The 14,535-nt window shown below is 46.7% G+C and overlaps 1 protein-coding gene across 1 annotated transcript in view; it reads right to left on the reverse strand.

Moving 5' to 3' along the window:
• Positions 1-14,535, reverse strand: part of TNNI1 (troponin I1, slow skeletal type) — a 134,671-nt gene that overhangs the window by 101,554 nt on the left and 18,582 nt on the right. Inside the window, exons 2-3 of the mRNA XM_066608655.1 lie at positions 14,127-14,258; positions 13,125-13,214 (exon numbers count right to left, since the gene is read on the reverse strand). Of these exons, the coding sequence (XP_066464752.1) occupies positions 13,125-13,214; positions 14,127-14,252 (216 nt within the window). The 5' untranslated portion in view covers positions 14,253-14,258. The remainder of the gene's footprint in view (positions 1-13,124; positions 13,215-14,126; positions 14,259-14,535) is intronic.

The raw sequence follows: 14,535 nt of genomic DNA on the forward strand, positions 1-14,535 counted from the left end.
CCTTGGTGGCTGGCGCTTTGTTATATTGTAAGGAGGCCACTACCTCTTGCAACTCCTCTAGACTCAGCAAGGTATCAAGAAATGCCCACTGTTCCTGTGCTAGACAGGGAGTGCTATACCTAACAGATACTGTATTATTTGTTCCTGGGTTGTCTGGCGTCTGGAGGAGTAGAGAGAGGTGTAGAAGGAGCACACTGTCTCATCTATTGATCGTGTATCTGTATCTGACCATCGATACACTGTAATACAGCTAGGCATTAACCACTGCTAGGTTAATACGTGACAAAGAGCGATTTGTGTTTGAGTGACAGGAATAGTACCTAACACTTGGGTTTTTAGCTCGCCACAGATCTAGCAAAAAAGTCTGTTGTAAGAGGTGCCCCAAGGGCAGAGGTGTAAATTGAAGATTCTGGGCCCCAATGCAAAATCTGTAACAGGGCCCCCAACTATAATGGTTTACTCATACTACTGGACTCTCTATATGGAGAGGAGAGGCCTTATGGACCCCCTAAGGCTTCTGGGCCCGGGTGCAACCACATCCCCTGCATCCCCTATAGTTACGCCAGTGCCCAAGGGGTCAAGCAACTGTCATCAGTACTACCCTTCACCCATGCTCTATGCCAACAGGGATTGACAACAAAGTTGAAGTCCCCTACCAAGAGAAGACAAACTCCAGTATTTGACGCATTATTTCGCCGCTAAATGGAGATGGAATATATAGTGAAAAAAGTAGGCATGGGTAATTGTATAATTTGCAGTGTAGGAAGACAAAGCGCTCCTCGAAGTCAATCTTCTGCGAGAAGCATTGGATTGGGATTGATTTATGTATTAATATGCTAACACCCCTCGAGTGACTTATAAAGCTGTTTCCCATCCAGTGAACCTTGCCAGTTTGCAGGTTCTCTCTGTTTAAACGTGTCCCTTACAAACACAACACAAGAAGCTGATGTTGTTTTACTGACTGAAACACTGCGATCCCCCATACCACGCACATTCCATAAACACTACCATAAATTTTTCAATCAATTAATTAATTTTACAAATTTTTGGACAGACTGGGGCTCGCCGGACTTCCCCCAAGGCAGGTGGTTAATGTTCCAATTAATTTAGCACTGCGGACCTGCATACAGGCGAGAGTGTAATTCATAACACATATCTTATAAACCTGAAAATAACCTCTTAAGGGTGACTACTAGAGATGAGCGAGCATACTCGTCAGAGCTTGATGCTCGTTCGAGTATTAGGGTGCTCGAGATGCTCGTTACTCGAGTCGAGCACCACGCGGTACTCGTCTGGATTAAACGAGCACTGACCATTGAATTCAATGGAGCCGGCAATACAGCCGGCTCCATAGAAAGCAATGGGCTGCCGGCGATCGCGGGATGAATTGTCAGGAAGGGCCTAAATATATAAGCCCTTCCCTGCAATTCATTCAGAAATGTGAAAAAAATAAAAAAAATATATACTCACCTTGTCCCGGCAGAACGATGTTAGCCCATTGCTAGATAGGAGATAGATAGACAGATAGATAGATAGGAGATAGATAGTTATGAGATAGATAGAAGATATGAGATAGATAGATAGGAGACAGATAGATAGATAGATAGGAGATAGATAGATAGATATGGCTCAGGGGCAGCTCTCAGTTGAATGTCATTCAGCTGAGAGCTGCCCCTGAGCCAATCAGAGGCAGCACTCACTCACCCATTCATGAATTCATGAATGGGTGTGAGTGAGATCTGCCTCTGATTGGTCAGGCTGTGACCAATCAGAGGCAGCTCATTCAGCAGGCGGGGATTTTAAATCCCCGGCTGCTGAATACTACTCACAGCTGTTCAGAGCAGTTCAGGAGGACTGCCGCAGGCCGCACTAAACTCCGTCTGCCGGGAGTATATATATTTTTTTTATTTTTACACATTTCTGGATGAATTGCAGGGAAGGGCTTATATATTTAAGCCCTTCCCGACAATTCATCCCGCGATCGCCGGCAGCCCATTGCTTTCAATGGAGTCGGCTGTATTGCCGGCTCCATTGAATTAAATGGGCTAACATCGTTCTGCCGGGACAAGGTGAGTATATATTTTTTTATTTTTACACATTTCTGAATGAATTGCAGGGAAGGGCTTATATATTTAAGCTCTTCCCGACAATTCATCCCGCGATCGCCGGCAGCCCATTGCTTTCTATGGAGCCGGCTGTATTGCCGGCTCCATTCAATTCAATGGTCAGTGCTCGTTTAATCCAGATGAGTACCGCGTGGTGCTCGACTCGAGTAACGAGCATCTCGAGCACCCTAATACTCGAACGAGCATCAAGCTTGGACGAGTATACTCGCTCATCTCTAGTAGTCACCCTTAAGAGGTTATTTTCAGGTTTATAAGATATGTGTTATGAATTACCTGTATGCAGGTCCACAGTGCTAAATTAATTGGAACATAAACCACCTGCCTTGGGGGAAGTCCGGCGAGCCCCAGTCTGTGCAAAAATTTGTAAAATTAATTAATTGATTGAAAAATTTATGGTAGTGTTTATGGAATGTGCGTGGTATGGGGGATCGCAGTGTTTCAGTCAGTAAAGCAACATCAGCTGCTTGTGTTGTGTTTGTAAGGGACACGTTGAAACAGAGAGAACCTGCAAACTGGCAAGGTTCACTGGATTGGAAACAGCTTTACAAGTCACTCGAGGGGTGTTAGCATATTAATACATAAATCAATGCCCTTCTCGACAATTCATCCCGCGATCGCCAGCAGCCCATTGCTTTCAATGGAGCTGGCTGTATTGCCGGCTCCATTGAATTCAATGGGCTAACATCGTTCTGCCGGGACAAGGTGAGCATATATATATATTTTTTTTTACACATTTCTGGATGAATTGCAGGGAAGGGCTTATATATTTAAGCCCTTCCTGACAATTCATCCCGCGATCGCCGGCAGCCCATTGCTTTCAATGGAGCCGGCTGTATTGCCAGCTCCATTGAATTCAATGGGCTAACATCGTTCTTCTCTGCCACAGCTGTTATAGCTGTGGCAGAGGAAAATGATCTTTACGCTGACAGTGCGGGGGGGGGGGGAGGTCTCACTCTTGCCACTATTGTGGCTTAATAGTGGGACCTGGGAACTTGAGATGCAGCCCAACACGTAGCCCATCGCCTGCCCTATCCGTTTCTGTGTCGTTCCCATCACTTTCTTGAATTTCCCAGGTTTTCACAAATGAAAACCTTAGCGAGCATCGGCGATATACAAAAGTGCTCGAGTCACCCATTGACTTCAATGGGGTTCGTTACTCAAAACGAACTCTCAAGCATCACTGAAAGTTCGACTCGAGTAACGAGCACTCGAGCATTTTGGTGCTCGCTCATCTTTAATGACTACCCACTACAGTTGTACCAATTCTCCATAAGTCAAAGGTTCCTGAGTGGTTGAGCCTTGAAAGAAACGGTTTTAAACATTTTTAACTTTTTACTGCTGCACTATGTATTCCGGGTATGTTACTTTTAATATCCCTTTAAGCCTTTTGTTGCTAATATATTAGTTGCCTCCATGTACCGTTGGTCTATAAGGCAAGCGTGATGCATTGCGGATTTTGGTCTAGCCATTTAGCTAATTCTCTTGGGTTATCAAAAAAGTGTTTCCTATGGATGCCCTAGCTACAATGAAAAAGTGTGAAATTAAAAAAAAGACAAATGTGAATGAAACCCAGAAGTCTTATATGAAGTCCTGAGTGACATAGATTGTAAAAAAAACTGTTACAAAAATAGGTAAAGAAAAATAACTGAATAAAATAAAAATCTATACATAAAAAAGAAAATGACTCACCGCTGATGACAACTAAAACCGTCGCCATATGTGCCCTGTAATCCTACACTATAGAAATTATATATCAAAGCGTCCGAAACAAAATGAGGAGACCATTCCTATACTTTAATTTAGTGCAAATATACTAATTTTAATAATAAACAACTATAAATGTAAAAAAAAAATCTCTTTTGAGCTTTTTAGCGCTAATAAAGCTAAAGAACGGGGAAAAAAAGTCAGTAAAAAGAAATATTTAAAAAATAGCCCTATATGTCACAGAAAAAGAAAGGAAGCAGCAAAAATAATTTTGGTAACTGAAAAAAAAATACAAGGCAGTAAAGCTACTACATGGCTAAAATCCCTAAAAAGTATCTGCTACTTTAGGACCAAGAAACGATGAAGGAAGTGGCAGCATAAAAGAATCTCATTAAAAAATAATCTTTATTCTTCCATGATTGTTCTATAAAAGGGTAAGCTACGTTTCGGCCCATGTGAGGCCTTTTTCAAGGACCAAAAGGCCTTTTTAGGACCAAAACACCCTGGTTCTTAGGGGATTAAAACCACATACATAGAAACAAATCCACACCATTAAATGTCCATAATAATTGCTGTTCATTTCACATATTCCTCAGATTAATATTAAAGTCACAACTAGAGATGAGCGAGCACCAAAATGCTCGGGTGCTCGTTACTCGAGACGAACTTTTCCTGATGCTCGATGGTTCGTTTCGAGTAACGAACCCCATTGAAGTCAATGGGCGACTCGAGCATTTTTGTATTTCGCCGATGCTCGCTAAGGTTTTCATTTGTGAAAATCTGGGCAATTCAAGAAAGTGATGGGAACGACACAGCAACGGATAGGGCAGGCGAGGGGCTACATGTTGGGCTGCATCTCAAGTTCCCAGGTCCCACTATTAAGCCACAATAGCGGCAAGAGTGCCCCCCCTCCCAACAATTTTTACTTCTGAAAAACCCTCATTAGCAAGGCATACCTTAGCTAAGCACCACACTACCTCCAACAAAGCACAATCACTGCCTGCATGACACTCCACTGCCACTTCTCCTGGGTTACATGCTGCCCAACCCCCACGCACGACCCAGTGTCCACAGCGCACACCAAAGTGTCCCTGCGCAGCCTTCAGCTGCCCTCATGCCACAAGCTGGCCTCATAGCCACACCACCCTCATGTCTATTTATAAGTGCGTCTGCCATGAGGAGGAACCGCAGGCACACACTGCAGAGGGTTGGCACGGCTAGGCAGCGACCCTCTTTTAAAGGGGCGGGGCGATAGCCCATAATGCTGTACAGAAGCAATGAGAAATCCAATCCTGTGCCACCTCCAACAGGAGCTGCAAACGTGGGCATAGCAATGGGGAACCCATGTGCCACACACTATTCATTCTGTCAAGGTGTCTGCATGCCCCAATCAGACAGGGGATTTTTATAAATAGTCACAGGCAGGTACAACTCCGCAATAGGAATTCCGTGTGCACCCACAGCACGGGTGGCTCCCTGGAACCCACCGGCTGTACATAAATGTATCCCATTGCAGTGCCCATCACAGCTGAGGTAACGTCCGATTAAATGCAGGTGGTCTTCGGCCCACACTGCATGCCCCAGTCAGACTGGGGTTCTTTAGAAGTGTACACATGGAGTTACAACTCCGTGTGGACCGACAGCATGGGTGGGTCCCAGGAAGCCACCGGCGCTACATAAATATATCCCATTGCATTGCCCATCACAGCTGAGGTAACGTCCGATTAAATGCAGGTGGTCTTCGTCCCACACTGCATGCCCCAGTCTGACCGGGGTTTTTAATACATAGACACTGTCAGGTACAAATCCCTAATGTGAAGTCCCTGTGGACCGACAGCATGGGTGGCTCCCTGGAACCCACCGGTGGTACATAAATATATCCCATTGCAGTGCCCATCACAGCTGAGGTAACGTCAGGTTTAATGCAGGTGGGCTTCGGCCCACAATGCATGTCCCAGTCAGACTGGGGTTCTTTAGAAGTGGACACATGGAGTTACAACTCTGTGTGGACCGACAGCATGGGTGGGTCCCAGGAAGCCACCGGCGGTACATAAATATATCCCATTGCAGTGCCCATCACAGCTGAGGTAACGTCAGCTTTAATGCAGGTGGGCTAAAAATTAGTAGGATTACACTGTAGGAGAGGGCCCAAAAAATTGGTGTACCAACAGTACACCAGTACTTCAGAAAAATTGCCCATGCCCAACCAAGAGGGCGGGTGAATCCCATTAAGCTCTTTGGTTAATGTGGCTTAATTTGTAACTAGGCCTGTAGGCAGCCCAGTTCAAATAAAAATTGGTTCAGGTGCAAGTTTCAACGCTTTACTGAATTGAGAATTGAAACGTATAAACATTGTTTACAAAAGTTATATGACTGAGCCTTGTGGGCCTAAGAAAAATTGCCCGTTCGGCGTTATTACGTGAGGTTACAGGAGGAGAAGCAGGAGGAAGAGGATGAATATAGTACACAGATTGATGAAGCTAAAAGGTCCCCGTTTTTGATGGTGATAGAGAACGATGCTTCCATCCGCGGGAGAAGCCTATGTATTGTTTAGGGTGCAGCCTATGTATCGCTGCTGTCCGCTGGTGGAGAAGAGAACTCTGGGGAAATCCAGGCTTTGTTCATCTTTATGATTGTAAGCCTGTCAGCACTGTCGGTTGACAGGCGGGTACGCTTATCCGTGATGATTCCCCCAGCCGCACTAAACACCCTCTCTGACAAGACGCTATCCGCAGGACAAGCAAGCACTTCCAGGGCATACAGCACGAGTTCAGGCTACGTGTCCAGCATCGACACCCAGTAGTTGTAGGGGGCAGAGGCGTCACGGAGGACGGTCGTGCGATCGGCTACGTACTCCCTCACCATCCTTTTACAGTGCTCCCGCCGACTCAGCCTTGACTGGGGAGCGGTGACACAGTCTTGCTGGGGAGCCATAAAGCTGTCAAAGGCCTTGGACAGTGTTCCCCTGCCTGTGCTGTACATGCTGCCTGATCTCCACGCCTCCCCTGCTACCTGGCCCTCGGAACTGCGCCTTCGGCCACTAGCGCTGTCGGATGGGAATTTTACCATCAGTTTTATCCGCCAGGGTCCTGTGGTATAGCATCACTCTCGAACCCCTTTCCTCTTCGGGTATGAGAGTGGAAAGGTTCTCCTTATACCGTGGGTCGAGCAGTGTGTACACCCAGTACTCCGTAGTGGCCAGAATGCGTGTAACGCGAGGGTCACGAGAAAGGCATCCTAACATGATCAGGATCCTCCTCCTCCTCCTCCTCCTCCTCAGGTCATACACGCTGAAAGGATGACAGGCAAGCAGCATGGGTACCCTCAGCAGTGGGCCAAGCTGTCTCTTTCCCCTCCTCCCCCTCCTCCTCCTCCTCCTCAACGCGCTGAGATATAGACATGAGGGTGCTCTGACTATCCAGCGACATACTGTCTTCCCCCGCCTCCGTTTCCGAGCGCAAAGCGTCTGCCTTTATGCTTTGCAGGGAACTTCTCAAGAGGCATAGCAGAGGAATGGTGACGCTAATGATTGCAGCATCGCCGCTCACCATCTGGGTAGACTCCTTAAAGTTTCGAAGGACCTGGCAGATGTCTGCCAACCAGGCCCACTCTTCTGTAAAGAATTGAGGAGGCTGACTCCCACTACACCGCTCATGTTGGAGTTGGTATTCCACTATAGCTCTACGCTGCTCATAGAGCCTGGCCAACATGTGGAGCGTAGAGTTCCACCGTGTGGGCACGTCGCACAGCAGTCGGTGCACTGGCAGATGAAACCGATGTTGCAGGGTCCGCAGGGTGGCAGCGTCCGTGTTGGACTTGCGGAAATGTGCGCTGAGCCGGCGCACCTTTCCGAGCAGGTCTGACAGGCGTGGGTAGCTTTTCAGAAAGCGCTGAACCACCAAATTAAAGACGTGGGCCAGGCATGACACGTGCGTGAGGCTGCCGAGCTGCAGAGCCGCCACCAGGTTACGGCCGTTGTCACACACGACCATGCCTGGTTGGAGGCTCAGCGGCGAAAGCCAGCGGTCGGTCTGCTCTGTCAGACCCTGCAGCAGTTCGTGGGCCGTGTGCCTCTTCTCTCCTAAGCTGAGTAGTTTCAGCACGGCCTGCTGACGCTTGGCCACCGCTGTGCTGCCACGCCGCGCGACATCGACTGCTGGCGACGTGCTGCTGCTGACACATCTTGATTGCGAGACAGAGGTTGCGTAGGAGGAGGAGGGTGGTTTAGTGGAGGAAGCATACACCGCCGCAGATACCAGCACCGAGCTGGGGCCCGCAATTCTGGGGGTGGGTAGGACGTGAGCGGTCCCAGGCTCTGACTCGGTCCCAGCCTCCCCTAAATTCACCCAATGTGCTGTCAGGGAGATATAGTGGCCCTGCCCGCCTGTGCTTGTCCACGTGTCCGTTGTTAAGTGGACCTTGGCAGTAGCCGCGTTGGTGAGGGCGCGTACAATGTTGCGAGAGACGTGGTCGTGCAGGGCTGGGACGGCACATCGGGAAAAGTAGTGGCGACTAGGAACCGAGTAGCGCGGGCCGCCGCCGCCATCATGTTTTTGAAAGCCTCCGTTTCCACAAGCCTATACGGCAGCATCTCCTGGCTGATCAATTTGGCTATGTGCACGTTTAACGCTTGAGCGTGCGGTTGCGTGGCTGCGTACTTGCGCTTGCGCTCAAACACTTGCGCTAGCGATGGCTGGACGATACGCTGAGAGACATTGCTGGATGGGGCCTCAGGACGGTCGTGCCTGTGTCCTGAGAGGGGGGTTGGATCTCAGTGGCAGGTTGGGGCACAGGGGGAGAGGCAGTGGTGCAAACCGGAGACGGTGAACAGCCTTCGTCCCACCTTGTGGGGTGCTTGGCCATCATATGCCTGCGCATGCTGCTGGTGGTGAGGCTGGTGGTGGTGGCTCCACGGCTGATCTTGGCGCGACAAACCTTGCACACCACAGTTCGTCGATCGTCTGCACTCTCAGTGAAAAACTGCCACACCTTTGAGCACCTCGGCCTCTGCAGGGTGGCATAGCGTGAAGGGGCGCTTTGGGAAACAGATGGTGGATTATTAGGTCTGGCCCTGCCTCTGCCCCTGGCCACCGCACTGCCTCTTCCAACCTGCCCTGCTGCTGCACTTGCCTCCCCCTCTGAAGACCTGTCCTCAGTAGGCTTAGCAAACCAGGTGGGGTCAGTCACCTCATCGTCCTGCTGCTCTTCCTCCGAATACTCTGTGCGCTCCTCCCTCGGACTTACTGCAATTACTACTACCTGAGTGATAGACAACTGTGTCTCATCGTCGTCGTCCTCCTCACCCACTGAAAGCTCTTGAGACAGTTGCCGGAAGTCCCCAGCCTCATCCCGCGGACCCCGGGAACTTTCCAAAGGTTGGGCATCGGTCACGACAAACTCCTCCGGTGGGAAAGGAACCATTGCTGCCCATTCTGGGCAGGGGCCCGAGAACAGTTCCTGGGAGTCTGTCTGCTCCTCAGAATGTGTCATTGTAATGGAGTGAGGAGGCTGGGAGGAAGGAGGAGCAGCAGCCAGAGGATTCAGAGTTGCAGCAGTGGACGGCGTAGAACTCTGGGTGGTCGATAGATTGCTGGATGCACTTTCTGCCATCCACGACAGGACCTGCTCAGACTGCTCATTTTCTAATAAAGGTCTACCTCGTGGACCCATTAATTGTGAGATTAATCTGGCGATGCCAGAAACGTGCCTCTCTCCTGATCCCGCAGCAGTCGGCTGCGATACACCTGGATCAGGAGCTCAGCCTGTGCCCACACCCTGACTTGGGCCTCCGCGTTCTCGCCCGCGTCCACGTCCTCTAGGCCTACCCCTACCCCTCAGCATGTTGTATTACCAGTAGTGCAGAAACAGAACGCTGTAATTAAATGTGCCGCTTATTGACCTGTGGTTGGAGGCTGACTTCGCTTACGGAATGCACAGCAGAGCCAGAAAAGAATTTTGCGCAAGCCTGTAGTGAGACGTAGGTGCGTATGACTGAGCTAGTGGAATTCACAGCGCAGAAGCAGTCAAGTGTCCAAAGGCCACTAGTAGGCCTTAAGTATTTTGCTTCTATTTTTTTAAAGGCTGAGCTGAGACAGCAGACAGATACTGTAGGCAGCGTATATATGTATACTGTTTCCCTCTGGACGGGATGACGGCGGTGATGTAACGGGCAACGCAGAGCCAGGAAAGAATTTTGCGCAAGCCTGCTGTAACACTTAGCTGCGTAATAATTAGGACTACTACCCCCAGCAGAGACGCAGTACACTCAAGACGATCACAGGCAGCCCAAAGATAGTATTTTTCCAAATTTGTTTGAAAAAGCCCACTGCCTATATAGACAGTATATCTCTTTCCCTGCCTCACCAGTACTGGCCCTATACTATGTACAAGGACTGCAGACTGTTTCCCTCTGGACGGGATGACGGCAGTGATGTAACGGGCAACGCAGAGCCAGGAAAGAATTTTGTGCAAGCCTGCTGTAACAGTTAGCTGCGTAATAATTAGGACGACTACCCCCAGCAGAGACGCAGTACACTCAAGACGATCACAGGCAGCCCAAAGATAGTATTTTTCCCAAATTTGTTTGAAAAATCTCTTTCCCTGCCTCACCAGTACTGGCCCTATACTATGTACAAGGACTGCAGACTGAGGATGCAATGCTCTGCACGCCCGATATACAAAAAAAAATGTGCAACACTGCTCACAGCAGCCTTAACAGTACTGCACACGGTCAGATATGGCCCTAAGAAGGACCGTTGGGGTTCTTTAAGCCTAAAATAACTCCTAACGCTCTCCCTATAGCAGCAGCACCAGCAGCAGCACTGTCCCTGATCTATGTCAGAATGCATCTGTGGCGAGCCGCGGGCGGGGCAGATTGAAATACTCGGGTGACACCTGATCTCGCCAGCCACTCACTGCAGGGGGGTGATATAGGGCTTGAACGTCGCAGGGGGAAGTTGTAATGCTTTCCCTGTCTTTCTATTGGCCAGAAAAGCGCGCTAATGTCTCAGAGATGAAAGTGAAAATAACTCGAACATCGCGTGGTGCTCGCCTCTAGTAACGAGCATCTCGAACACCCTAATACTCGAACGAGCATCAAGCTCGGACGAGTACGCTCGCTCATCTCTAGTCACAACCCATCAGATGAGAAGTCTAAACTAATTAAAGAAAAATACACCCCCCTGCCTGAAATAATCATAAAGGGCGCTTTCACATCTCCGGTGGGGGTCCCGATTTCCTGCTCTATCTGAGGAATGCCCATAGCCAAATGGCTGTATCTTATGTTGGAACTTAACAGCAACGTTCGGTTTCCACTTATGAAGCCCGGTATTTTACTGGAAAGAAAGCCCTGCATCCAGCTCTTTTCTTACAGTATTTTGTGTTGAATCTGTGACGGAACTTGTAGCTTCCAACACAGATGTAAAACCATTGTAATCCTTAATAATGTAATGCTATATCATATCTATGATTTTATCCTAGTGAATATTTACTGTGTAATTTAAAAATCAATTTTTCCTCCAAGTCTAAAAGTAACTTAAGGCCCATTTAGACGAGCAGATAATCGTGCAAAGATCGCTCAAATGACAGTTTGAGCGACATCTTTGAGCGATTATTTTGCATAAAAAAAATTGGTATTTAAGTAGCTCCTCAGCTACTTAAATACCAATTATGTATGCAAATGAAGCCTTCGCTCAATGCAGGCTAATAGCCCAAGGCTATTATCTGCACTCAGATCCTTTGTTCTGCATGGGGAAACAATGCTATCAGCACATCCCTGAATGTGAAGAATGACTGATAAAAGTGAGCCATTATTTTTTTAAGTTCGCTTGACTTTAACAATCAGCTAAAAGTGCCCGAAAAGCGGGTACCCCGCACCCATTTACACGCACTGATTATCGCTAAAACGATCGCCGATTAGTGAATTTTTAGCGATAATCGTCCAGTGTAAATGGGCCTTTACTTTTGTCTTCCCCTTTAATAGGGCGTTTTATCTTGATGACTCCTTTTAAAGAAAAACTGTTAACATTGCCTTGATGAACTTCAAAAAATGTTCAGGTGGATCAGGTGGATGTCTACTAATCCTGTTTTTTGAAGGGGCCTAAGGTACAAACTACATATTGTAGGTTGTAACTTTGAGAAGTGATCAAATACACTACATTTTATATACTACTTGCATTATATTGTTTACTACAGGTAGTAGAAAAGAATATCCATTTATTTGTTTTTGTCTTCCGTGCCCCCCAAAAAGATAAACAAATATTATTTTCTACCACCTATAGTAAAAAAATTTAGTAATATAATCAGAAAACATTGATTATACTCTGATATAATATTACAAGAGATCCTAGATAAAGAAAAAATAGGGTGCATAGCAAGAGGAGCAGCTACAATAGGAGGTATTGTATTGCTGAGTTACTTGTTAAGTTGTTATATTTAACAGAATACATAGAGAAAGGTACTGGCCCTTGTAGAGGATGAGACACTTGTTCTGTCCAATAGCTGGAGCCCACCATGGAGAGACTAATTGACTTGTGTGAACTGCTGTCCGGCACCAGAAAGATGGTTCCTACTGTGCTCTGGCCTAGACTGGAGTGGCAACTGTTTATAACCGCAACTAGGAGGACTGAACACGGTGGAGATCTACCTTTCTAAATTGGAGCCGCATAGAGGCAATCAAGTCAACCCTCCTGCCAGTGTCCTGTATGTGGGCCCCCGCCAAAATAACAGTACATACACTGTAAAGACACTATGGACTGAAATGGAAGGCTAATGCAACACCTATGTCCTGATATGATGTTTGTGTGTGATGTTTATGTAGTTATGTTGAAAAGAGAAAGGGGTGCTAGGTGACAGGTAACTTGTGGCTATGTAATGCACTTAGCTATGGAGCTACGAGCTTGTGACGATGGCAATAATGATTATTGTTGATGGAGTAGCACTCTGCATAATGTGCAGATGCTTGCATCTGTGGGGCTGTTTGGCCGCAGTAGCTGCTGATGATTATTATTGAGAGTTGAACTGTCTTGCCATTCTGCTAGATCACCTCTGTAGCCAATGCCAATTTTCAGGCTAATGCAATGTTTAAGTAAATGTGCCCTCCCATGGAATGGATACAGCTAATTTCTATTTTTAGTACAGTTCATTTTCATAAAATGTGGTGCCTCAGTCTGTCACAGCCGCACCATAGTACCAACATCCACCTGCAACATGTACACTGTAATTTAGGACGCCATTGGCATGAAATTTGAAATATGTGGATTTACATTTGCTGCTTTGTACAAAAAATTGGATTACCTCTCTTGTATTATGAAGAACTTTTGCTTCAATGTCATATCTTTCCTCATCAACAATTCCAACCTTTTCATGGAGTTCTCGGCACAACTCCTGTAAAAAGAAAATCTTATTTGAAAGTGTTCTTTCTTAAAATTGAAAATATACACTGAAAAATGCTGAGCTGTGGATTTCTATGGAGGCTTTGTAATTGCATGACTGCGGATCCACATGCGGATTTAGCCCTTTTCACTGGGCATCTCCGCATGCGGATTTCCACATGAAGAATTTACCCTGTCAATGGACAAAATCCACATGCAGAATTCCAAAGCGGTAAATCGTGTTTCCGAGCATTTTTGCATCAAGAAGTAACGGATTTTGATGTTGTTTTGTCAGGCAGAATTTGCCATGTGAGCATACCCTAAAGACTATGGTGCAGATTCTCATTAAAAGCAATGAGGTGTCCAATTTTCCGCAATGTGTACAGGGCATAATGGTGCTGATGGTGCTGCATTGCTAGTTTAAGGCAGCGTTCTCTTCACATACTTTCACTGCATTCAAGCAAATAGGCTGTGATGGAACTTTGCAAGGGTTGAAGCACTTGAGGGCTCCTGCAGGGCAACGTAGGTGCAGGTACACTCGCAATAGCACTACCTTAACAGCGCTAAAAGTCACTCTATTGCATGTGTATATGTGTGGTTTACTGTACTTTATGCCCTGCCTAATTAGTCCCCGGTGTTTTCAATTTCCCTGCAAAATTGCACAGTTCATTGCGCAATTTCGCAGGGATCGGGTATGCATTTATTCACCCCCATAGACTCTTAGGGTGTCTTAGGTGCGCAAATGCACACAAAATTAAAGCAAGTGGTGTGTTATTTTTTTGGCACATGCACAAAAGTGAGAATGAACCTGTTAAAAACAATGGGTTTTATTCTCTGTGCAAATCAACAGTAGTTGAACACCCAGTGATTATAAAATAATGACTTAGCTTACTGATGTAACAGCATGTAAGAATTTAAGAAATACCTGTAAGGCTGCCAGTGCCAAACCATGTGTGTTGCTGTGTGGCACTCTCTCACTTAAGTATCTCTGCTTTTCTTCATGTGTATTCACATGTTCTTGATCCCATGAATCCTTTGCCTTAGCCAGCATTAAACTCTATGGAGGAAATGCACAGACAAGCAGTTATCATAGGAGTCATGCAACTTAAAGCACAAATTCACATTTAGACAAGTTGTAGCTGTTGTAGCCATTACTTATATAATACTCCATTTTTAATATATATTGTTTTGCCAAAACTTTATTAACACCCCCCCTAATTAGAGTTCATGTATTTTGGCCACACTCATTGCAAATAGGTGCATGTAGTTAAAAAACACAACCATGCAAACTCTGTAGGCTACTATTTGATAATTGCCAGTCAGAACTTGTAAAT

Source organism: Eleutherodactylus coqui, chromosome 1 (assembly GCF_035609145.1).
Source record: "Eleutherodactylus coqui strain aEleCoq1 chromosome 1, aEleCoq1.hap1, whole genome shotgun sequence".
Classification (NCBI taxonomy): Eukaryota; Metazoa; Chordata; class Amphibia; order Anura; family Eleutherodactylidae; genus Eleutherodactylus; species Eleutherodactylus coqui.